The sequence below is a fragment of the Erpetoichthys calabaricus genome, chromosome 9 (genome assembly GCF_900747795.2).
Source record: "Erpetoichthys calabaricus chromosome 9, fErpCal1.3, whole genome shotgun sequence".
In the NCBI taxonomy this organism is placed as follows: Eukaryota; Metazoa; Chordata; class Cladistia; order Polypteriformes; family Polypteridae; genus Erpetoichthys; species Erpetoichthys calabaricus.
In genome coordinates, this window is record NC_041402.2 from 179,885,391 (window position 1) to 179,912,775 (window position 27,385).

General features: G+C 47.6%; 1 protein-coding gene across 1 annotated transcript in view; it reads right to left on the minus strand.

Moving 5' to 3' along the window:
- Positions 1-4,687: 4,687 nt before the first annotated feature.
- Positions 4,688-27,385, minus strand: part of bcl9l (bcl9 like) — a 29,734-nt gene continuing 7,036 nt past the window's right edge. Inside the window, 8 exon segments of the mRNA XM_051932254.1 lie at positions 4,688-6,389; positions 6,440-6,682; positions 6,798-8,592; positions 8,594-8,953; positions 9,160-9,244; positions 16,782-16,959; positions 17,301-17,426; positions 17,928-18,320. Coding sequence (XP_051788214.1) covers positions 5,302-6,389; positions 6,440-6,682; positions 6,798-8,592; positions 8,594-8,953; positions 9,160-9,244; positions 16,782-16,959; positions 17,301-17,426; positions 17,928-18,231 — 4,179 coding nt within the window. The 5' untranslated portion in view covers positions 18,232-18,320 and the 3' untranslated portion in view covers positions 4,688-5,301.

Sequence of the window (27,385 nt, forward strand, 5' to 3'; positions counted from 1 at the left end):
ACATCGGTTGTTGAGGAAAGATTCACCGATAATGATGATGCTGTGATCCTCATGGAGTCAATGGAGGCTCTGAACAGGGCTCTCAAAAGGCTGAGTGTCTATGTTTGCAAGTGTCCTGATAAAAACCAAGAACCAGGCCTTTAATGACCTCTTGGGCACAGCTACGGGCAGTGTTTCTCTCTGCAGAGAGAGTGTCGACCTCGTCGAGAGGTTTACTTACCTCAGCAGTGACATTCATGTCTCTGGTGGCTCTTCCTATGAAGTCAGTAGACGGATTGGGAGAGCATGGGGGGTCATGAGGTCGCTGGAAGGGGGTGTGTGGCGCTCAGGATATCTATGGAAAAGGATGAAGGTCCAAGTCTTTACAGTCCTGGTGCTTCCTGTCTTGCAATATGGGTGTGAGACATGGACACTATCCAGTGACCTGAAATGAAGACTGGACTCCTTCAGTACTGTGTCTTTTCAGAGAATCTTTGGGTATTGCTGGTTGGACTTTGTGTTACTCATGGAGTCCCGAATGAGGCGCATTACCTGCATTGTGAGGGAGCGTCATTTATGGCACTACGGCCATGTGGCACGATTCACCGAGGGTGATCCGGCTGTTGAGGACCCAAGTGGCTGGACCAGGCCAAGGGGATGTCTACGTAACACCTGGCTGTGGCAGATAGATGGTCATTTCTGGAGGGTGGGACGGAACTGCGTGTCTGCCTAGGGGGTTGACAACCAGGATCCCGAGCCGTTTCGTCGTGTGGTGGGTGCGGCAACACGCTGTACCAGTGCCTGCGCCCCAACCTAACCTGACCTGTAAGTGGTTGTCTAATTTTGATCACCACTGTACATGCTGCAGAATCACTGACTGCAAATATTATGACTGTGTTGGACATTTAATAGCCACATATGTTATGGGCTCTCTGAACATAAAACTGCCCAAGAACTCTCACCGCCCATATACTGGCCAAACAATGTGGTCTTATCTGCCATGAATTGGAGACATTATGTAATGTACATGAGGGACCCACTTGATGCACACTGGGTAATTATGAACCATTAGTCAAAGATATATTGGACTCTTAAAAAAATGATGGCCACATACACTATGGGCTGCAAGGACACACACCAACCACAGTATATTAAAAAAGTTAAGTTCTGTGAAAAACTATTGGCCCTTATAGACCTGCTGCCTAATCCTAATGATTGCATATTTTATATTCATCCAAATTTTAATAATTAAAGGAACCTGAGTGCGCAAATTGAGCCAAATTCTCATCTTTGTTTTGTTAACAAAAACATTAATAGCCACCTAGTGTGTTTGATCAAATTCAGAAACATCTTGGGGCGGAGTGATCCAGAGCAGCCCTGTGCTTTAGGACTCAGTGAGGGTACAGGGCCAAAATTGAAAAGAGAAAAAATAATCTGGAGTGGTCTCCCCTAGACTCTCTCATATACTCAGATATGGGGACGAGGAGTAAACAGCAAGACAATGATTATATTTTTATATTATGTACAATTAAAGAAACATCAGCAATAAATCAAATCAAATTAATAATATATTGAACAATTATTATAAAAGTAAAGTTGAATAAATCGGACTCTGCAGCTGCATGAATAAAAGGTAAAGTTCCATTTCCGGTTAGCGGATATAGCCTAAAAGTTGATAGAAATCTATGTTTTGTACCCAATACTTTTACGCAAAATTTGGTTGACCAAAGTGAAAGCATACTCAAGTTATGTTTACATTCAGACATACACAATTCCAAAAATAGTATTTTCGGATTCCGGGAGGTCTAAAAAACGAGATTCGTAAAAATCTCCAAATGAAATTTTTGGAGGATTCCAATACTTTCCCTACGCTTCATATACAAGAAAGTCAGGGAGGTCTAAAACGTCTAGATTCATCAAAATCTCGACATCGAATCTTTGGTCGATTCCAATACTTTCCCTATACTTCATATACAAGAAAGAAAAAACAAACAAACAAAAAACCCTCATGGAGTCAAGCATGACAATCCACCAAGGATTAAGTCAGATGAAATATCCAGGAATCTCCTTCCTCATCTATCTAGGCCCCACTCCAAGTAAAAAATGGGGAATGAAGAAGAATACAGGAAGACGGAGTCAAACGGATGGTCAGTTAGAGCACCTTGGTGATTCTCATGGAGCGGAGGACATGTCAAAAGTAGAACGTGATGGTTCTAGTGAAGTCGCATCAATACCAAACCCTTCATTCCACAGTAAGAACCTCATCGCAGTGGTCTCCCATGTCTACCAACGCTGAATATGGACAATTCTCTATACGTGAGTCAGAGTATGGGGCAGAACGTCAGGCTGCGTCTGTAAGCTGAAGCACAATCAAAATGTCAAAATGACCATTCCAGAGGTCTTCCAAGGAACGGCTAAAGGAGATGACATTTAACCTTTAGGAATATCCGATTGAAAGTCCAGACCTGAACCAGGCAGGAAATGAAGTTTAAGGACCTGAGATCCATGAAGTGGCTCTAATTCGGAGAAGACTGCTAAACAATTCTAGGAAGTGTTTTGGTGGTCTTGTTGAGGAGATACTTTAACACAGTAGGCTGGTGAACTGGGTTATGAAACCATGTTGAGTGACACATTGGTTAGTGCTGCTGCCTCACCTGTCCAGGGTTCAAATTGTTAAATGTGTGCAATATTCATGTGTTTTCCATGGTCTAACCGTGTTTTTTTTCTCAAAGACATGCAGGTTAGAAGAGTTTCACGTGTGTGTGTGTGAGAGAAATTGGCACCTATGGTTGCTGCCTGCCTACGGTTCAGCCCCGCTGTGATTCTGAAAGAGGTGAAGCAGGTTTGAGGATGCTATTTTGCTTCTTTGGAGGAGTTAGCTCCCCTTCCCCTATCATTTGGATGAAGATCTGTGGGTGAGGACTGCAGAGTGCGGATAACTTTCAACCAACCACTTACTGGATGAGTCCAAGACAAATATAGGGTGGAAGGCAGCATCAGTTGCAAGGCAGGAAGCAATTGAGGATAGGTCAGCAGTTCACAATTGGCCTTTTGGTGGGGGGGTAACACACACACACTCAGATGGGCAGGCTAGTGTCACTAATAATTGTGGAGAGCATGTCTGACCATTACAGGACACGCTCACCCCAGCAAGCCTGGTTAGGATCACCAATTAATTGTGGACAGAGTGCCAGTGCTTTAGGGATCACAGGCCAGGTCAGGGTCACTAATAATTGTAGACAGGGTGGCTGCCCAATAGAGGGCACATTAACTCCCATCAGGTCAGATCAGTCATCAATTAATTGTTGACAGGGCAGCAGTCCACTAGGGGGCAAACTCACGCCCAGAAGGTCAAGTTAGGGTCACTAATAATTGTGGACAGGGTGCCTATCCATTAGTGGGTACATTGATTTACAGTAAATCACGTGAGGGTAAACCAATTATTTGTGATACAGCATCAGTCCATTAGAGGGCACGGTCACTCCCAGCAGGCCAGGTTAGGGTTACCAATGAATTGTGGGCAGGGTGCTGGTCTATTAGGGGGCACACTCATGCCCAGCAGGTCTGGCAAGGATCAGCAATAATTGTGGGCAGTGTATCAGCCCATGTAGAGGGCACATTAATTCCCAGGAGACCAGGTTATGGTCACAAATTACTTGACATACAACAGGCCAGGTTAGGATTACCAATTATATGTGGACACGGCAGAAATCCATTAGGGGGCAAAGTCACATGTAGCAGGCCAGGTCAGAGTCACTAATAATTGTGGACAGGGTGACAGTCCATTAGGGGGGCTCAATCGGCAGGGTGACAGTCCATTAGGGAGTACATTCACATACAGCAGGCCAGGTTAGGGTCACCAGTTACTTATGGACAGGATAACAGTCTCTTAGAGGGCACATTCAGTTCCCAGCAGACCAGGTTAGGGAAACCAATTATATGTGGACAGAAAAAAAAATACATCTAGAAGGCCAGGTCAGGGTCACTAATAATTGAGGAAAAGGTACCAGTCCACTAGAGGACACACTCATCCAAGCAAGCTTGGTTAGGATCACCAATAAATTGTGGATGAGGTGCCAGTCCATTAGGGATCGCTGTCACTTCAAACAGGCTAGGCCAGTGTCACTAATAATTGAGGACAAGGTGGCTACCCAATAGAGGGCACATTAACTCCCAGCAGGTCAGATTAGAGTCAACAATTAATTGCGGACAGGGCACCAATCCATTAAATGGCACACTCACTCCCAGCAGTCCAGACAATTGTGGACATGGTGCCCGTTCATTAAGGGGCACCCACTTCCAGGAGGCCAGGTTAGGGTCACCAATTAACATAACACACAGTTTTGGGATTCAAGATGAAAACTATGTGGACATGGGGAGAACATGCAAACATCACATAGAGAGCAGTCTTTCCTTTTGCCAGCCTGGAATCGAACCCAGTGCCCTGGAGTTACAAGACCACAGTGACTACTATGCCACCCAGAGCTGGGTACATTCGGAATCAAAATGATGCCAAGATATGGAAGATACAAAAATGGCAGAATAATTATAATACAGGACTGGCTACACCGAGGGGCCCCCACAAACATTCTGGTCACAGGGTGCAATTTGTGTGTCAGATACTGGGGACATTTTAGGGGCATACTGGTCACTCGGTGGGGACACACTTCAGACATACTCACCATTGACTATGGACAGACTTGGGCTCGGTTCTCTCACATTTTATTAGAAAAGCAAAGCAAAAGAACTTTGAAGAAGTGTCATCTGTGCCAACAACTGGAAACAGAGTGACTACCCTCGTTTCGTGCCAGGCGGAATAAAAAAAAAATTGGAAAATTGGGAATCCTGTCCTGCTGGAGTGCCCAATGCTGGCACAATCCATCAAAGGGCACACAGGCACTGCATCAGACTAGGTGGGCAGTCCCCCGATTGATAGGTGCCATGGAAACAGAGAGGCGTCACAATTTCCTTTACATTTCTCTCTCACTCGCTCTCCGCAGTAACCAGCAGGTGGCAACCATGGCATGACAGAGCAGGCTTCTTGTCCAGCCTGGCACCTCAGAGAAAGTGGGTTTAGGGAAGGAAAGCGCAAGGAGGGCCGCTTGAGGGTTCAAAGGCTTTCTTTAGGCTTCACAAGACGAAACAATAAAATGGGAGCCTCAGTGGCCTGCAGTCCCGGGCACATGGGAAGGTTACCCGAATACTTTATTCTCGTTTTGTCCATTTGAAAAATTCAAATATTCTAATTAACGAGAGTATGAGAAATTACAGTGACAACATAAAGAAGAGCACTACAAGTGGGCACACACGTGGAAGGTGTCTTCAGAAAGGCAGGTTGGCCATACCACCGGGCCCATAACCATCCAGTGAAACACTGCGGTGTCGCATCATGCCAGGCTGCGGCGGGCCCATCAGAGGCCCTTGTGGTCCATACATGTCCCCCGACATGGACACACTGCGCTGCTTGGCCTGCATCATCAGGAGGCTCTGTTGGTGGGGCGACATCATCCCATGATGTGGGTGTAGATTATTTCCCATCATGCTTTGCTGAGGTGGTGGCATACCTGTCCTGCTCATCATATGTCCAGGGTGGCACACTGGCAGTCCAGCCATGTTTCTAGGTGCCCCAGGTCCTGGGCTTTGGCCTTGCATTACAGGGAGGCCTAGACCCGGCCGGGAAGGAGGGGGAAGGCTCTGCTGCTCCACCATCATGTTCTGAAGATTGATAAGGTGAGGATTGGAGGGTGGCACCTGTGGGGGCTTGTGTGGCTGCCGTGGTTCAGATTTCGGGAAGTACTGTAAGGTGCTGCTGGGCTTTTCAGACGGGATGATTCGGGACAGGTCAAATTCCGGGATCCCGGAGGGAGTGGGGCGGATAACTTCACTCAGGTCTGGGTCACCCAGGACTGAAGCTACTCCCTGTGGCATGGGTGGATATGGGTCCGAAGGGGCGCGAGAGTGTGGCAGGTTCTTCCCGAGGAGGGGCATCTGTCCAGCCTGGGGGGGCAAGTCATCATCGGGTGGTGGAAGAGACATCCCTGGGTGGAATGGCTGGGCCAGTCCTAGGCCTGGAGACTGCATGGGCCCCGGCTGGGGAGGCTGGAGTCTAGGAAAGCCACCTATTTGGCCTTGGGAGAGCATGGGAGAGCCATTCCTGGGGCCTGCTGGCTCTTGGGCTCCAGCAGACATTAGCATAGCGTTCATGGGCGCCAAGTTCATAGGAGGGGAAGGCATCATGGGTCCTGTGGGATCATGGGATAGTGGAGGTTGCCCAGGGTGGCCCATTCCCATGGGGCTTTGGGAGGTCAGCAGAAGTGTGGGGTGGTAGGTGCAGCTGAGGTGGCAGGTGGTTTCCTCCTGGCATGAGAAAAAGAAAAAATACAGAAAGTGAGAAGAGTGAAAACAAGAGGCTCATAAATGCATCATCCAAATGATAAACCAAACTGACCGCAGTTCTCACCTGAGCCTGGCAGCAGGGGGCGCTCAGGCAACAACTCATCATCCGAGGTGGCAATGGTTTTGATGGCGTCATGGTACAGAGGCGTTGAGCTGGGCATAGCATATTTGGACATCTGGGACATGATGAGTGACAAAGGATTCTGGGAAGGTGCAGCATCTGGGGAGGAGGTGAAGGGCATGCTGGGATTGATAGCACCCGGCTGGCTGAGAGAGATCAAGTTATTGCTCCGAGGAGGAAGTACACCTAAGAGGAAGACAAAGAGGAGGGAAAAGAGAGATGTCATTAATGGGTGTGGCCAGAAGAGGATGTCAATGTGGCCCCGAGTGACCACATCAGTTCAAAGGAGAGTGGTACTCACCCGAGTCCATGGTGTTCCCGCTTGGACCACCCCCTGATTTGTTTGCCTGGGTAAGTCCCGGGCTGCCCACTGCAGTCTTTGGTGAAGAGGTCCACCCGGGAGAGGGTGTGGGCACTGAAGGGGACTTCAGGCGGTTTGGGGAACCCGACGGTGAGCGGACTCCAAGCGATGAGGGTCCCATCACCTGTGGGGACTTTATTGAAGCAGAAGGTGGGCCAGAATTTTGGGGTCCCCCACCTCCTAGAGATGTCAGCTGAGGAGACTTGAGTCCAGAAGTGGACGGGGAAGCCATTGGAGAATGAGTGTGATTTAAGGGGGGGGATTTCAGTTGGTGGGCCATTCCTGGAGAGTCCATTTGGTTGATAGTAATGGTAAGATCCGAAGACCTACGTCCCCCAAAATTTCCAGTCCTGGAGCCATGGCTCTGCATTGGCATGTGGCTTAAACGAGACGTGAGACTCATGGGCATCGGAGGCCCCTGCTGGTCAGAGGCGAACAAGTCCTGGGGTTGAGCTACATTAGGGTTGCCCATGTCCTGGGGTTGGTAGCCCCCTGTTTCTCCAGAAAAAGGTCCTTGATTAGGAAAGGGTGAGCCCCCCGAGATCATTTTATTACTACTGCTGGGCCCTGCGGCAGCCATCATACTACCCATGCCATTTTGTGGAGGAGGACGTCTTGTAATCTCTTCCGGGCTCATGATGTCACCAATAGGGCCCCCCACTCCACCTCCTCTTATCTTTTGGGAAAGTAAGCTCAGGCTGATGTCCATAGGAGGCCCTCCTGAGTGAGCCATGGGGGAGTCCAGCATAGCACGAGACCCTGGGAAGTCAATCGGATCCCCCACACTTCCAACGGGCACTTGCTGCTGCTGCTGGGCCATCCTCTCCATCTCCAGGGTCACACCCATGTGTCTCTGCAGCCCATGCAGCTGCCGCTTCTCCATTATACGGAATACTTCTTCCCGGACCCGTGGGTCACCCGTATGCTGCCCGGGGTATGCTGGGAAACTGCCCGGTGGGCCTCCCATAGGAGGCATGTCATCAATCCAGGGGATGCCCGCTCGGCCAGGTGTCCGTTGTATGGGCCCCATGGTCTCCAAGGGCATACCTCCAAAGCCACCACTGGGTCCTACGGGCATTCTTGACATCTGGGTGCCCGGGTGGAAGCGTGGCCCCCTTGATCCTTCGTGCTGCATTTCTATAAAGCGGGATCCAGGACCTCCGGGGGGCCACGGCTCCCCAGCTTTACTATGATAGGGGGGTGGGGGCCCCCGCATTATGAGTCCCATTTCCGGACCTCCCCCTGCTCCCATCCTAGGATGAACATGTAGCTCCTGCTTGCGCCTTTTCTCCTGGTAGTACTCATCCTGCAGCTTGCGCCAGGCTATCTGTTCAGGGGTCAGGCCTTCAGGTCCCATCATAAGGCCCATGTCCATAGCAGAGGGAGAGGAGTGAGGCGGCAGGCAATGTGGGTGTATATGGGGTCCCATGGGGCCCTCATCCATGCACACACCCAGGTTCTGTGTCTGGGACAGCATGGATTGCAATGGCTCCTCATACTTCTTGTTACTTGGCTGGCTGGAATTAGAAGGTGGGCCCAGGTGCATTGGCGGTGGAGGGTCCTGTTGGCCTAAGTCCTCGGCCCCACCTGCGCCAGTGTTGTTACTCATGTCTGTACCCGCAGCCATGTTGTTGCGCAGCAGTAGGCGCTCAATATCTCTCAGTGTTTGCAGGGAGCGCTCTCGGTGTTCAAGTTGCTCCTTGGAAAGACCCTCTGCGTTGCCCGGCCTGCTCCTTGGACGCAGCACTGTGCCACTTCCAGAACCAGGGTTGGAGTCTCCTAGGTGGGGAGGAGGTGACGTTACAGGCCCACCTGCAAGATCCCCTGCCCTTGCCTGCAGGCCGTTCCCCGAGGAGGCAGTCGGGCCATTGGCACCACCTCCTGTGGCAGATGGAGGGGACATCTCTTTGTGAGGCTCCTCTGTAGTGTCCGGGGGGCCCAGCTGACAGTGGGGTGCCAAGGGGGTTGTGCTGAACTGCTGCTCCCACAGAGGCTGGCTGGGGGGTAGCACTCTGAGATTTTGGGGTGCCTCCAGGAGGCGTACCTACGCTAACTTGCTCTTGCAGGTTAGGGGCCTTGCTGATTGGAAAAGGGTGCTGAAACAGAAGAGAGAGATGGCATTACTAGAACAAGTCATCACCGCGGAGAGGCAGAAAGAGGAAGGACCATAACAAAAACAAGCGCCCACGCACCAGAGCAGAAACAGCAGGCAGGCAGGCAGCCAGCCAGATGTATGCCAGCTGTGCCCAGTTATACACACACATAGACACACACACAGAGTCAGAAAATAAAGGGTACACACCTGTTCAAGCTTTGCCCGTGGGACATTCTGCTGGTGAAATGCAATGATAGAGTCTGCCCGCCCCTGGATTACAGCCTCTGCAGCGCTAGAGAGATGGAAACAAAACAAAAGAAGACAAAAACATACTGGGTAAAGGCATGGAGATGAGCTTAGAGCGGTCAGACATCGACTTGCCCACTCCTGACTCAATTAATGTGGCATCCACTATACACAGATGGGCACGTGGAAACACACAGCACATGGATCAGCCACCTTGAAAGGCAACGGCGGCACTTTAGGCCTTGGACTGCTAAACAATAAACGGAGGGCTTTGTAGATCTCTGATAACTTTTATGGATGAATCCCCGATAACCTTTTCGGATAACTCCAGTGTTCATTGTGTTCTGCATTGGTCATCCAAGTAAGAATTTCATTATACATACATACATATACACATATTTTATATATATATATATATATATATATATATATTATATTATATTATATATACACATCCATCCATCCATCATCCAACCCACTATATCCTAACTACAGGGCCACGGTGGTCTGCTGGAGCCAATTTCAGCCAACACAGGGCGCAAGACAGGAAACAAATCCCGGGCACCAGCCCACCGCAGGGCACACACACACCCACACACACGGGACAATTTAGAATTGCCAATGCACTTAACCTACACGTCTTTGGAATGTGGGAGGAAACTGGAGCACCCAGAGGAAAGACACGGGGAGAACATGCAAACTCCATGCAGGGAGGACCTGGGAAGTGAATCCAGGTCTCCTAACTGCGAGGCGGCAGCACTACCCACTGCGCCACCGTGTCACCATTTTATATATCCATCCATCCATCCATCCATTTTCCAACCCGCTGAATCCGAACACAGGGTCACGGGGGGTCTGCTGGAGCCAATCCCAGCCAACACAGGGCACAAGGCAGGAACCAATCCTGGGCAGGGTGCCAACCCACCGCAGCATTTTATATATATATATATATATATATATATATATATATATATATAAATAAAACTTCTGGGGCGAGACTTCACTTTTTCCAGAGAGATACTTTCGTGTCCAGTAAGACCAGTCATTGTGCCAAGAGATTTAACCAGGCCTGGGGCTGGAAATAAAAGACAAGGAGTAGAAGACAAAGTAGAACGTTGGAAAGAATTCAAAAACGTTGGTGCGATACACATGCAGAGGAGGTTAGAGATTATGAAAATACTAAAATTTGAAAGTCTCAAAAAACTGATAGTAAAGATCGTATTAGCGCTAACAAATGGAAATTATTACTTGGTGAAATAACGGAAAGGCGAAAAGAGATCAAATATATGGACATAGGTGATATGACAGAAGTATGTAGATATTGTTTGGCTTTAAACTTAAGTCGGAGACTTGTAACTAATTCGTGTTGCCATCAGGGAAAAGTAGTGTTTCTTCCCAATGAAGAGGCGAATCCACCAGAATTAAAAGTTTTGTTGTTTGCTGGAAGTGAAATTCACAAACGCTACAGGCAAAATAACTGAATCTACAACAATCTGTTAGCGTTCACATTATTCAATGCTCAAAACGTAGATTTACACGATTCAGGACCATACGCTATGTGGTCCCACAACAATTAAAGCTACGACAAGTTTAATTTCAAAGAAACCACAATTCGGTCAGGTTTAGATTATTGATCACAGAGAAGCAATGCAACATAGAATCGAAAGAGTTAAACTATTGGATGTATTAGAAATTCTACAGCCAATAATGGATACACATCCATATGTCTAAAGTATTGTACTCTACACAAAATTTATCTGAAAAACACAGACAAAGAAGTTTTCTTGGATTTCTATATGAATCGAAAGATCACACTCGCATACATAATAAACCAATATGTGATGAAATGTCAGTGAGAATAGTCTGAAAGACAGAGTTGATATTCGTGTTTATCCAAAAGCACAGCACGATTCGTCACAAGCGGCACATCCGAGGTTGGCGAGCGAAGCGAAGTGTACACACACACACACACACATATATATATATATATTATATACAGTGGTGTGTACAAAGTTTCATGAAAATTGCTCCAGCCGTTTGGACGTGATGCTGGAACATACATACATACACACATTGACTTTTATATTCAGTCATATGAAAAAGTTTGGGAACCCCTCTCAGCCTGCATAATAATTGACTCTCCTTTCAACAAAAAAGATAACAGTGGTATGTCTTTCATTTCTTAGGAACATCTGAGTACTGCGGTGTTTTCCGAACAAAGATTTTTAGTGAAGCAGTATTTAGTTAAATGAAATTAAATCAAATGTGAAAAACTGGCTGTGCACAAATGTGGGTCCCCTTGTAATTTTGCTGATTTGAATGCCTGTCACTGCTCAATGCTGATGACTTACAACACCAAATTGGTTGGATGAGCTCATTAAGCCTTGAACTTCATAGACAGGTGTGTCCAATCATGAGATATAAAGGTATTTAAGGTGGTCAATTACAAGTTGGGCTTCCCTTTGACTCTCCTCTGAAGAGTGACAGCATGGAATCCTCAAAGCAACTCTCAAAAGATCTGAAAACAAAGATTGTTAAATATCCTGGTTTAGGGAAAGGCTACAAAAAGCCATCTCAGAGGTTTAAACTGCCAGTTTCAACTGTAAGGAATGTCTTCAGGAAATGGAAGGCCACAGGCACAGTTGCTGTTAAACCCAGCAGGTCTGGCAGGCCAAGAAAAATACAGGAGCAGCATATGCACAGGATTGTGAGAATGGTGACAGACAACCCACAGATCACCTCCAAAGACCTGCAAGAACATCTTGCTGCAGATGGTGTATCTGTACATCGTTCTACAATTCAGTGCAATTTGCACAAAGAACATCTGTATGGCAGGGTGATGAGAAAGAAGCCCTTTCTGCACTCACGCCACAAACAGAGTCGCTTGTTGTATGCAAATGCTCATTTAGACAAGCCAGACTCATTTTGGAACAAAGTGCTTTGGACTGATGAGACAAAAATTGAGATATTTGGTCATAACAAAAAGCGCTTTGCATGGCGGAAGAAGAACACGGCATTCCAAGAAAAACACCTGCTACCTACTGTCAAATTTGGTGGAGGTTCCATCATGCTGTGGGGCTGTGTGGCTAGTTCAGGGACTGGGGGCCTTGTTAAAGTCAAGGGTCGGATGAATTCAACTCAATATCAACACATTCTTCAGGATAATGTTCAAGCATCAGTCACAAAGTTGAAGTTACGCAGGGTTGGATATTCCAGCAAGACAATGACCCAAATCACAGTTCAAAATCTACAAAGGCATCCATGCAGAGGGAGAAGTACAATGTTCTGGAATGGCCGTCACAGTCCCCTGACTTGAATATCATCAAAAATCTATGGGATGATCTGAAGCAGGCTGTCCATGCTTGGCAGCCATTAAATTGAACTGAACTGGAGAGATTTTGTATGAAGAATGGTCAGAAATACCTCCATCCAGAATCCAGACACTCATCAAAGGCTACAGGAGGACAGCGTCTAGAGGCTGTTAGATTTGCAAAAGGAGGCTCAACTAAGTATTGATGTCATATCTCTGTTGGGTGCCCACATTTATGCACCTGTCTAATTTTGTTATGACGCATATTGCATATTTTCTGTTAATCCAATAAACTTAATGTCACTGCTGAAATCCTACTGTGTCCATAAGGCATGTCATATATTAAAAGGAAGTTGCTAATTTGAAAGCTCAGCCAATGATAAACAAAAACCCAAAGAATTAAGAGGGGTTCCCAAACTTTTTCATATGACTGTATATAGGTATATATATGTAAATAATAGCTGCATGTGGTCACTGGGGCAAAAAACAACCCAAAGACTCCCTAGCAGTTTTACTATATTCGTGACGATGGAGAGGCGTCAGCTAACTCTTAAGAATGACCCAGTGCAGAGGATGTGGACCCACCTGTGCTTGCTGCTCTACTGGCTTTCGTAAGAAGACACTGGTGATGCCATATCTTAGTCGTATTGCTGATATACGAGTCCTATTAATCTTTGTCTCAATAAATGCCTCTAGATAGAAAATGTTTTCAGTGAAAACTTCAAGCCTTGCCCTCCGTTGCCAAGGTGTTTGACTCGCACTTTGTTGAACTGTGGCATTTGCTTCATTTCAACGGTGTGTCTCTTCATCTGTGGCATTAGCACCATGTCGCTGTGCACACACATCTTACATAGCGAGAAGTGAGGGGCATGCAGACGGCAAAAAAATGTAAAAGTGCATTCATGCGCCATCTAGTGGTTGTGGTTGAGTGTGAGCAGAGCAGACTGCTCCATACACACAGGTCTTTCGCTTATATATGTATACCAGTAATGGTGCACTGCACAATAACATGCAGTGAATACACTTGACTTATAGTTTTCATCATCTTTCTCAGTACGTTTATCATTCGTTTGCTCAGAGGTTGATGTGCTTGCTGCTTTGTGAGCAGCTCTTCTTTTCTCCACTCTAGCAGCCCGCTTCTTCTCTTCTTTTGTCGGCATCTTTTTGCGTTAAATCTGATTAAGCCAGAGTTTGTGTTGCAATTACTTAGTAGGTTTGTCTTAGTTTTTCACTTAACCTGGCACTTAAATCATTCTTGAGGCAGATTGAACACTTAAGACACAGGTGTCGAACTCCAGGCCTGGAGGGCCGCAGTGGCTACAGGTTTTCATTCTAACCCTTTTCCTAATCAGTGACCAGTTTTCACTGATAATTCACTTTTTTCCCTTCATTTTAATAGCCCTTGTTTTTAAGGATTCAGTCCTCTGAATTGATTTGTTTCCTCATTAAATGACAGCCAAATAGAAATGAGAAGTGAAACGAGCTAACAGATGACCAGCTAAACTGGTGCTTCAAACTCCAACCAGTTTCTTAATGAGAAGCCAATGCTTGCTGTTAATTAAACCCGTTATTTAATTATTCATTCTGCCACGGCAGACATTTCCAAAACTCATGATTTTATGTTTTTTCTAAGAACACTGTCAAGATGTTTTGATGACCTGAGAGATCAGCCTTACTGAGACCTCCACCTTTCTCTGTTTTCAGATATTGTGTGATGGGCACAGGTGGGCTGGTCATGTGGCCGCTTGTTTTCATGTTTCATTATTGTTTGGCCGCTAATTAAGGAAAAAGAAACAACTAAGAGGCCTGAGTCAAGTTAATTAAAAGAAGTAATTAGCAGGCAAAACTGGTCACTAATTAAGAAGATGGTTAGAATGAAAACCTGCAGGCACTGCGGCCCTCCAGGAGTGGAGTTCGACACCCCTGATTTAAGATATGAAGAGGTAGAGGAAGTGATGCCGAAGGTGGTAGGGAATGAGAATGGCGCCCATACACATGCGCTGCATGGCCGCCCTGCTGCCAAGAGTTGATTCTACAACAAAGTAAAAAGAGGAATAACCTTGGAGGTCAATCATCACCCGAAAGCGGAAAGTGGATGTCACGTAGTAGATGTGTACCAAATTTCAGGTCAACAGGTCAAATGGTTTGCGAGCTACAGGTGATTTAAAATCCTGGACAGACAAATGAACAGCCACGGTAGCGTATTATGTAAGAAGATAACGTGCACACACACACACACACACACACACACACACACACACACACACACACACACACACACACACACACACATTGTCATGCATGCATGTCAGGGGTTCACCTTCCAGATTCCTCTCAGATATGTAATCCCACAGCAGTCCAAGAGAGTGGGCTGCTGTTAACTGTATTGTCTTAATTTTCCACCACAGTGTCAAGAAACCACCCAGTTAGGGTAAATGACTGTGCCCCTTCCAGTTCCTGGACATTAATAGCTTGACCACCCAGATGGAGGCATCACTCCTTGACTGAGCAGTTAACGAGACGGAGCTCCTTTGTATCCTGACTGGACTGACAGCAATGTACCTTTAAGAAGCAGCATTTTTGTCGATTTCACACCCTTGTGTGTGTTTTTTTTTTTTTTTTTAAATATTGAAGTACACTGGGACGGCTGGGTTTTCATCCCCTTGGACGATGACTATATACAGTATACACTTTTTATATGTAAATCTATATACATTTTACCTATCTATTATATAGTGCCTTTAATATCTATTTATCTATCTATCTATTATATAGTGCCTTTCATATTTATCTGTTTGTTTATCTATCAAATAGATTGACAGATCCAGCCCTGGTTTTAATGCCCCCGCTCAAACCAGACAGACACTAAACCCTGTAAGGATCGGTCAACTGTCAGCCTTCCTGACCCACTAGACTGCCCCCACTATCTATAGATCTCAGTCCCAGAGCCTGAAATCACACACTCTATTTCAACTACAGCTTTGGGCAGGCAGTGTGGCGCAGTGCTTAAGGCTTTGGACTTCAAACCCTGAGGTTGTGGGTTCAAATCCCACCACTGACAGTGTGCGACCCTGAGTAAGACACTTCACCCGCCTGGGATCCAATTGGAAAACCAAAAGAAATGTAACCAGCTATATATTAAATATTAGATAAAGCCATCGGCCAAATAAATAAATGTATGGTTAAACATCCATTCGGGGAATGTCTGACCGCATTTACATCCGTGGTCCTGTAAGGTTATAACTGAGTGAATGCCCAATTATCATTTTAATGTGAAATTTCCCTACTTATAAATAAAAAATTTACCATACAACAGTGCATGCTTCGACTCGTAGGCAGCAGCACCCAATGTTATGTATCACGAATCTCTGGAGCGTTACGTTTAGTTAAAACAGGTGCACTGCAGTATCCTATACAGCTTGGCTATACTGTACTGCATATAGTATGGCATTCACACAACGTCCAAATCACACAACATTCAACTTCAGAAAACGTGAAATGCTGCAAACCTGTCAAGACACCCAGCCGAGTCAGCCTGGAGTTCTACAGTATATGCGCTGGTCCACCATTTGTAGATTTCTGTCACATTTGCTCCTATTGTAGAGTGATGCGTCACTCCTGATTACTACATGTACACACTACACAGACATTCTATGTCCTCTGAGGACCCATCAGCTGTAAACTTAACAGTGGGTGTCAGTCTGAGTCCAGCTGCATATGGGCTCATGTACTATGCAGAGATCTGTGACACACACACGCACACGCACACGCACACACACACACACATGCACACGCTCTAAATCCTGTAAGAGTCAGTCAACTGTAAACACATACATGTCAGTCAACTGTCCTTCTGCTCTTACAATGACAACACTGCGTCAGTTCTGGTTTTCTAACACACAGACAGAGACAAACACACACACACACACATTCTAATTCCTACTATATGGATCTGGGCCAGTCCCATGTCCACTATTTGTAGATCTCTGTCAGAATCACTGTAATGACTTGGCTCCTATGTACGTGACGGGCCACTCCAGATTTCCATATGCAGGTGCAATGACTACACAAACGTTTGAAGTCTTATCAGGACTGCTCGACTCTAAACATATGACTGAGTCAGTCCGTGCCCTCATGTATACACTATACACCAATCTTCGTGACATTTTCTATGACGATCGTTCTCCAAGACACTGGATCGTGGCGGCCCCTACTCCCTTACACTTTGAACTGGCCTTATGCCACCTGGCTGGGCTGGCCCAGACGGACTCACCTGTTGGCGAGATTGGTAGTGAAGACATAGACAATTTGCTGCATGGGCTTGGTGGCAGATCCCAGTTCTGAAAGAAGCCCAGTCCCCAGCTCTGCTGTGGAAGAACCCGATTCTGCAAGGCCTGAGAGTGCGTTTGCGCCTGGGCCTGCCTGAGGAGGGACAGAAACCAAGGGGTCTCCTGCAAATCAAAAAGAGAGTGGGTTACACACTTGGTACACCTTGGGTGGTCCGCCTCAATCACAGGTGTCTGAGGAGGCTAACTCAATTGACTTTGCCGCCAGTAGCAATTCGTGCCACTAGATGGCAGTGTAGGACACAAAGTTCACAGTGAATCTCTTTGTTCCCATAGGCCGGCTGCCATGTGGAGAAGGAAGAGGAGGAGGAGGAGGAAGTGGTTGAGCCCTCCTGGCCCCTGGGTTGAGTCACTGTGTCAGCAAGGGGGGGTGTGGGGGGGGGGGTGGTGGGGTGAGGTGAGGGGGTGGGGTGGGAGGTGTGAAGGGGGTAGGGCTGTGTACTCACGGAGCGCGGCTGCCAGCGGCTTCTCCTCCTCTTCCTCGCTCTCTGCCCCCGAACACCACTCATCCCCGCTGTAGGGCTGCTTCTTCTCAAGCACACAGCGCCTTTTCCTGCGCATGACGCCTTCTACTGGGGACAGGGGGACACACAGGGATAAAGGTCAGGGGCAGCCTGATGGCCTAGAAGCTGACAACTGTGAAGCCCTGGAATGGAAGCCGAGCTGAGGGCTATAAAAGGCATATGGGCCGGTGGGTGGGCACTTAAAAGACTGCACCCACGCAGTTTTGTGGCAAGCCTTGATTCATACCCCCCCAACCCCCTATCCCCTCCCATCCTCCACCCCCCACCCCTTTCCAGTGGCACTGCTGTTCAGGAAAGGTGAGTGGGAAGGTTTAGATGAATTCTGAGGAGGACACATGGGAGTCTGGCACCTGATGGACAGGGGACCTCAAGTTCACCCATCTGCCAGTCAACAGGTAGAAACCCAAGATGCCCAAAGCAAAGCGCCTGCCATTGCTTCAGCTTCTGTGCAGCGAGTCAGAGCCAGGCAGCCTGCTCACAAGTGGGACTCTGCAAGATGTCCACCAGGGGGCGTAGCCATCTGTCATCTGCAAGGGCCGGTCAACCTACCTTTGAGCTCAGATTCGCCGGCGGAGGCAAGAGCCTCCCTCTGATCTCCCGAGTCCACCGAGATGCTGCGCTCACGCTTGGCCCGGCCCTTCAGAGCCCCCACGCCCGACACCGACTGGCCACTGCTCTTCAGCCCAGCGTTGCCAGGAGAGACCTGTGCGACCTTGCTGCTGCCATGACCTCCTGACCTGATGCCCTTAGACCCCAGGCTACAGGCAGGACCCTGGGTTACATTCTGGTGCTGAGACTGGCCACTGCTGCTCACTTGCTTGCCATGATTATTCAGTTTATTGTCTGGGTGCATCTGACTGGCTGAGACTTGGGGGAGGGAGGTAGACCACCAGGCTGGAGCACCCCCCTCAGTCTGCAGCCTGAAGAGCGAGTCTTGCTGACCTGTGGGCACAAAAGGCACAGAGGGGAGAGAGGTGTCAGAGTGCCAGCTGGTCTCTCTGGGCCTTTCACAGGAAGTGGCCCCCAGAGTGGTCACCACCTCCAACTCACCTCCACACTGTCCTTCGCTCAGATGATTTGTGGTAACCACCCAGCACAAACACACAGCAAGTGATCATCATCATCATAATCCCCCATCTGACAAGAACCAGACAGCCCATGGGAAGTCACTCCTGGTAAGCTGCTGACCAGCACCCCCTGAAAGGTCCACTTGACACACTCTACACTTCATCTGAGGTCACCAGCTTACCAGTGGACACTGATGTCATTTCACAACATCTTCATTTCAATACAGTCGAGGCATATCTGCACACAGCTGTTGACCATCACCACCCTAACAAACACAGGAGCCTGACTCCAGCCCAGCTAAGGTGACCACATGAGCCAAACTGAGTTCTGCAATGGACCCTCATTGAACAAGAGCTGACCAACAGACACATTCTGGGTCACCATCATGACACGAAGCTCATCCAACTGGCCAGCTGACATAAACGGCCTAGCTGACACAGACACACACACACTGACCAGCTGACATCAGACTTCCTGGGCTCACCTAAGGGCATCACCTGGCACAAAATGACCAGCTCAGTTGAGCTCATCATCTGAGATCAAGTGACCATCTGAGGTTTTAATTATATTGCACAAATGGACCCTCTCCTTTGAGTTCAGTATGCAACACAAGCTAGCCACCCCGACTGAGGTCATTAGATAACACAAGTTGACCGATCCCATGGAGTTCAATGTATACGACAAGCCAATCGGCTCACCTACCATCACAACTCTAACAACTGACCTTGTCACGAAAGGCTATCACTTCTATGTCCACCACTAACAAACGCAGGACAAACCAATAATTCTGTACCAGCTGACCACCTCTGCTGAGCACACCACCAAACACAAAATGACTGGTTTACCTGAAGCCGCCAGCTTATCCCGATAAAAACTAACCAGATTACCTTACTGCTACTACATGACACCAACTGACCAGCCCACTTGACACAACCTATCAAATACTGACCAGATTAGCAAAGTATGCCATGTGATACAAATGACTCACTCACCTGAAACTATCAGCTGACACAAACTGACCAGCTCACCTGAGACCAATCCTCACGACTTAAACTGACCAACTCCCTGTAGGCCAAAGGTTAACAGAAACTGACCAGCATACCTTAGCACAAAGCATCCAGTTCACCTGAAAAACATCATCTGACATACAGTGACCCAGTCCTTAGAGACCACCAGGGGAAAAAACTGACCAACTCATCTGAGTACACATTTGACACAAACAATTCAGCTCACCTCAAGACAACACTGGAAACAAAATGACCAGCACACCTGGACACACCATTGGACATAAAAACTGACCCACTCTCCTCAACCTGATCAATTCCTCTCAGCACACCCAGTCATAGAAACTGCTCAGCTCACCTGAGACCACCGCCTAATAAACACTCACCTGAACACACCTAACAACTTAAAGTGATCAGCTCCCCGCAGACCAAAAGTTAACAAAAACTGACCAGCATACCTGAGCACAAAGCACCCAGCTCACCTGAAAAACATCATGTGACACAGAGTGACCAACTCCCCTGAGGCCATCCCTAAGGAAACGTCAATGGACACAAACTGAACAAATCCTTAGGGGCCACCGCTGACAAAACTGAACAGCTCATCCGAGTACACCTCCTGACTCATAATGATCAGTTCCCTATAGGCCACCACTTGAATGAAACTGACCAACTCACCTGAGCACATATTGGACACAAACCATCCAGCTTACCTGAAGACCACACTGGAAACAAACTGACTAGCACACCTGAGACCACCATTGGACATAAAAGCTGACCTACTCTCCTCACGCTGATCAATTCATCTCGGCACACCCAGTGACAGAAACTGCCCAGCTCACCTGAAGCCCCCACCCAACACCAACTGACTGATTTACCCGAACTTACCACCATAAAAACTAACCAGCTTACCTGGTGAAATTACATGACACCAACTGACCGGCTCACTTGACACCACCTATCAAATACTGACCAGCTCTGCTAAGTATGCCACGTGACACTTGAAACTATTAGCTGACCAGCTCAACTGAGACCACCATCTAATGAAAACTCACCTGACCACACCTTACGACTTAAACTGATCAGCTCCCTGTAGGCCAAAAGTTAACAAAAACTGACCAGCATACCTAATCACTAAACTAGAAACAGAACGAACAGCTCACCTGAAAAACATCATGTGACATACAGTGACCAGCTCCCCTCAGGCCATCCCTGACAAAATGTCAACACAAACTGACCCACTCCTTAGAGAACACCAGGTGACAAAACTGACCAACTCACCCGAAAACACCTCCTGACTCTTACTGACCAGCTCCATATTGGCCACCAGTTGTTGGAAACTGACCAACATACTTGAGCACACATTTAACACAAACCATCTAGCTTACCTGAAGATAACACTGGAAAGAAACTGACCAGCACACCTGAGACCACCTTTTATTGAAAATTCACCTGACCAGTCCTCACGACTTAAACTGATCAGCTCCCTGTAGGCCAAAAGTCAACAGAAACTGACCAGCATACCTGAGCACAAAGCACCCCGCTGACCTGATATGCAGTGACCAACTCCCCTGAGGTCAACCAACACAAACTGACCCACTCCTTAGAGACCACCAGCTGACAAAACTGACCAGCTCATCTGAATACACCTGCTGACTCTTACTGATCAGCTCCCTGTAGATGACCACTTGACTGAAACTGACCAACTCACCCGAGCACACATTTGACACAAATCATCCAGCTTTCCTGAAGATAACACTGGAAACAAACTGACCTGCACACCTGAGCCCACCATCTGGCACAAACTGTCCCGCTCCTCAGAGGCCTCCAGCTCACAGAACTGACCATTTTGAAGACACTCCCAGGCAGAGACTGACCAGCTGCCCTGATTTGAGACAAGCTGACCAGCTAACATAAGGTCAATGTTTGACAAGCATTTATCAGCTCACTTGTGGATGCCACTAAACCAGAAATAGCCAGCCCACCCAAGGCCACAGATCTTCTAGCAGGTCTCTCTAGGTTGCCTTTGTCACAAATGCCAAAAACCACTCGTGACTGACTTAGAGGGCAGTGTGCAGGATTCTGTCTGGCTACAGGACATTTAATAACATCTCAGATTTGCATTCAGATGCCCTGGACCCCCAGAATGTGTGCTCTGGACTGGTCAAGTGACCACTTAAGTACCTGAATGTGCTTGTCAATGCTAATGAGACAAGCAGTAAAAAGGGAAGAAGCCTAAAAGGAAATGGGAAAACAAAGGGGGAGTGCAAGACAATGAAGGACAACCGGCCAGCTGTCTGAACTCAAGGCCAGTGGGCACTAAGACCCCTCACACGGCTGCCTCATGCTGCCCGTCACAGCTGACAGAGACAGATTTACAGAAAACAACAGGTCACCGCAGGTCAGCTCACCCTGGACACGTGGCTCAGTAAAAGCTCAAGATAGCCTCCCAAACGCCCCGGCACACAAGGAGTTAACTGCAATCAGACACTGGCAGGGTGCTGCACTTCCTACCCTGGTGTGGGGGCACCCAGCTACTGTGAAGAGGGCGAGGCAAGCAGCCTGAGACTCACCCTTGACAAACTCCCTCCCTCAGGGACAGGATGTACACAGAGTCGCCATGGTGACATAACAATCTGACCGGCAGCGTGCAGCCCGCCTGGCACAAGGAACTGGGACTGCCGGGGACAGCAGCGCTCAGTTTGTGTCGACAACTTGAACGGACAGAAAGACGGATACCAGCGGAGGTCAGTGAAGGCAGGGGAAACCCACGGGCACAGGCGGACTGCCACACACGGTAAACACCGGAAAAGACAGACAGACAGACTGAGGCACAATCACAAGCCATGACAGAAATTTACAGTGCATGGACAGACTGGGAACATGCACACCCAAACAGAATAACGGAAACACACACTTTGATAGATAAAACAACACACACACACACACACACACGTAGATAGACAAATCAACACACACACACAGAAATGGACAACCAGTTGCTAGCAAACAGACAGGCACACAGACAGAATGACACATACATTCTGATATTGACACATGCACTTTCACAGACACACAATCACATGTAAAGACAGATACACACAAACACACATAGACAAAACAACACACGCACGAGCACAGAAATGGATAACCAGTTGCTAGCAGACGGACAGACACCCCGACAGAATGACACACACATTCTGGAACTGACACACAATCACATGTGCAAGGCAGACACACACGTGCAATCAAACAGAAGAATGGAAACACACACACGTGCAGATGAACAGACTGGCAATCAGACAGACAAACTGACACACACACACAGACAAAATGATACTCAGTCACTACCAGACAGACAAAGACACACACACACACACATGCAGTGAGGCACCGAGATGGACACACACACACACCTGCACAGACAGGCTGACACACAGTCACACACAATAACAAACACACACACACATGCACGGCAGACACACAGAACTTCAGTCAAAGAGAATAACTGAAACACGCCAGACAGGAGGACACACACACACAAAATGATACCCACTTACACATACTCACTCTGACACTTGCAAACACAGATTGATCCCAAACAAAGTTATACAGACTGACATTCAATCAAGAAGTAGTGACAGACAGACACACACAGACAGACAGACAACCACACATTCATAAACTGACTGACCAACTGACACGTGTACCTCCTATGTACAGTCTGATGGACAGACTGACACATACATACACAGTCAGACAAACACCCTGACCATAGAGTCACTTGTAAAAACAGGCAAACTGACACATAACTCACTTGCACAGACAAGACTGTCCTGCGTGCACAGTTAAGACAGACACACTGACACACGACTGACAGACAGACACTCACTAGCACAGGCCGACTGACAAGCCCTCACTTGCAAAACACAACAATCACTTGTAAAGACAGACGGACTGACAAACACTCACCGCTGACTGACACACACAAACACAGGTGCAGACAGACTGACTGATGTACACATGCACAGACAGACAGACAGACTCATAATAAATCTCTTGCAAAGTGAGACACCCTGACACTTGTATGGACAGACAGACACACTGACGGACACATGCATGCACAGACACTAACTAGCTGACAAACACTCACTCGCATGGACACACAAACGCAGTCAGACAGACTGACACACACACACACACACACATGCAGACAGACAGGCTGGCTAACACACACACATGTACAGATAGACTAACAATTACTCACTTGCATAGACAGACAGACAGGCCGACAAATCAAGGCTAAGAAAGATAGGCATTCATATGGACACACATATTTAGTCAGACTGACCGACACAGACAGACAGACTTCTTGCACTGGCAAACAGACTCACACCAACTCACTTGCACAGACAGACAGGCTGACTGACTGATGAACACTCGCTCACTCACAAAGACAAACGCCACGATGCAGAATCACTTGTACAGACAGACTGACACATTCATCCACAGACATACTGACAGACACTCACTTGCATGGACACAAATATGCAATCAGACGGACTGACAAACACAAACAAACACCCATACAGACAGACAAACACTCGTCCACTTGCACAGAGAGACTAACACCCAAGCTCTGTCAGATAGACACCCTGACACACAAGCACTTGGACAGACAGAGTGACACACACATGCACAGACGTACTGACTGACTGGCAGACACGCACTTGCAGAAACTGACTGTTGCACACATAAGCAGTCAGACAGACGGACACTCCCACATGGAGTAGGACAGAGTGACTAACATTCACTCATTTGCATAGACAGACTGACTAGCACACACTTGAGCAGACAGACGGACACTCACTCACTTGAGACTAAAACACACATGCAGTCCGGCACATGGCCCCAGCAGACAATCACTTGTACAGACAGACAAAGAGGCAGGCAGATACACACACACACACACACACACACGCACGCACGTACGCACGCACGCAATGCCTTCCAGCTCGCCCTGTTACGGAGGGGCTGACGCAGTGTGTTTTTGGAAAAGTCAACTAGAAAGTTGCCGTCTCGCTCCATCCCCTTGTGCTCCGTTATCGGAATTTCTCATTTATTTTTATTTCTGAAACTGAAAGGGCTGACGCCTGCCTCTGAGCCACACAAGACAAGGTGCTGTTCAGGCTATGGCTGCACCGCGGCCAAAGGTCACAGATTTTTGAAAACATTCCAAGAAAAAAAAAAAGCCAAGTAGAATAAAAATGCAAATGCGCCTTCGTCATTGTCATCGTCCTCACCGTCATCTCTGGCAAGGCTGCGGTTGATTGTTCCCTTGTGCGCGTCAAGCTGGAGCAGCATGGGAATGAGGCAAGGTGGCATGTCAAATGTCAAGAAAGCAGTGAGCGACTGTCCCATCAAGTTGACTTTTAGGAGGTGGTCAAATGTCTCACCCTCACGGTGCACTCCCACAGGTGCTGTGCTATTCCCCCACCTCCACCTCCTCCTGTTCCTCTCACTACTTTCTCACGTAAAGCCATATCTGGGTTGGGGGTGGGAGGGGGGGGTGATGATGGTTCATGCACCTCTTTCCTGTTTGCTGTTAAGAATTTCCCCCAAGGCCCCACTTCCAGGAAGTCTGAGTCATGGGACAGGACCTGCTTGTGGGGGTCACCTGGTCTTGGGGTAAACAGCTGCAACTTCCTGGACCTGAAAGGCTTCAGAGGGAGCCCTGGTGCACGTCCCTTGCTGCTTTCCATCAGCCCTGCAAAGGTAGCGCATTGATGAGGAATAAAAGACAAGCCGAATATGACGATTTGCACAGAGCTCAGCACTTCCCACTCCCCTGCTCTTGCAGTCACAAGTGCAGTTCAACCACATCCGCCGCCTGCCAGGCCACCGAAATGGAAAAGAGGAAATGAAACGGTGACAAACCTGCACCCCCTTAAAAAAATAACACTCCGAAGAGTAACGAGTAGCTTGCAGAACCGACTAGGACCAGGCAAAGGAGATAAAGCATTGAGGTTCTGCAGTCCAAAACGTGCAAGTCAGGACCAGACATGCTAGATTAGGACAGGAGATTCAATTGTGCAGGGTTAAGTAAAAGCAAGCAGGCGTTATGGTGCAGCCATCAAAGGGTCTACAGATTCAGCTGCACGGGCACAGATGTCAAGGTGAGAGTGACCCTGCACAAATGTGCAAAGGCAAGATCAGGCATTGTGGCACAGCTCTGTGAGATCAACCAGGAAGGTGAGATCAGTCCTCCAACCTGTGGTATGGAAATCAGCCAAACAGGACAAATTAGTCCAAAGCAAGCCCAGTAGACCGGACATGTCTGGAAATCTGATGATGAAGGCAAATGAATAATACAAGGCATGAAAAGATAGTAAAGACCAGTCTTAAAAAGCAATGTCTCCAGTTGAGTAAGGTCCAGGAGAAACAACCAGGACACAAAGATTGGTTGAATAGGGCATGACATGCAAGTTCAGCCACCCACACGTCCGTATTTGATCAGATGAGTATGGTCAAGTGGAAAAAGACCAGGCCTCATGGACCAGATGAACAAGGCCTTACAGCTAAGATGAATTCTTCAAGAAGCTGTCTAGAATCAGCTGGGCAATACCCAGTAGAAAAGAGCAGGCCTGAAAGAACAACTGAACAGGCCCTAGCAGGCAGGATCTTTCCATCATTCAGCTATCTGGAATCAGCTGAGTGAGGCCAAGTAGAAAAGACCAGGCCTGGTAAATTGGGTCTGTCTTCCAAGTAGCTGTCCCAAATCAAATCCCCGTAGAACAGACCAGACCTAAAGGACCAGTTGAAATATGGCCTGACAGGTGTGATCAGCTTTCTAAATAACCTGTACAAGATCACCTGAGGAAGATGGAGTAGAAAAACCATCAGGCCTGAAGGAGCAAGGCGAGTGTTCAGTCAGGATCAGCCTACCAAACAACACTATGAGAAGAACCAAGGAAGACCCAGTAGACAAGACTTGACCTGTCTGGGATGAACTGTATAAGACCCAGTAGAAAAGACCAGATCTGAAAAACCAGACATGACCTGAATGACCAGTTGAACTGGGTCTGATAGGCATGATCTGTCATCCAAACAGCTCCAAACAGGTGAAGTAGAAAACACCAGATTTGATAATCTAGATTAGCAACATGGGGGTATCAGCCAGGATCGGGATCTGGATCAGATGTTGGGACAACTTAGCTATTCGCGAAACAAGACAGCTTGATGGACTGAACAGTCTCTTCTTGTTTATTGGATTACTTATGTTCTATCAGTCCTCCAAAAACCTCTATGAGATGAACTAAATAAGGTCCAGCAAAAAGGAAGGACCAGTTGAATAGGAGAAGGACATGCAAGACCAGTTCTACAAATCATTATCTGGGATGAATTGAGCAAGACTTAGCAGAAAAGACCAGGGCTGAAGGACCAGTTTTTTTTCGTAGGGGGCAATGTCAGCCGGGATCAGGGTCTGGACGAGATATTGGGACAGCTTAGCTATTAGTCAAACAAACAAACTAGATGGACTGAATGGCGTCCTCTCATTTGTCAAATTTCTTATGTTCTATCAGTTCTTCAAACAGATGAACTAAATAAGGTCCAGTAAATAAAACAAGACCGGAATGACCAGCTGAACAGGGCCTGACATAAATGATTAGTCCTCCAATCAGCTCTCTTGGATCATGCGAGTAAGGTGCAGTAGACAACTTAAGACTTGAAGAAGTAGTTTAGCAGTTCGCCAAACAAACGTTTGACATGAACTAAATAAGGTCCTGTTAAAATGACTAGACCTGAAGGACTAGTTGAATAGGACCTGGAATGTAAGAACAGTCCTACTAATAACTGTTAGGGACCCAGTAGAACAGACCGGGCTGAAGGTTCAGTTTAGCAGCATGGGGGTGTCAGCCAGGACCAGTCTCCCAAGCA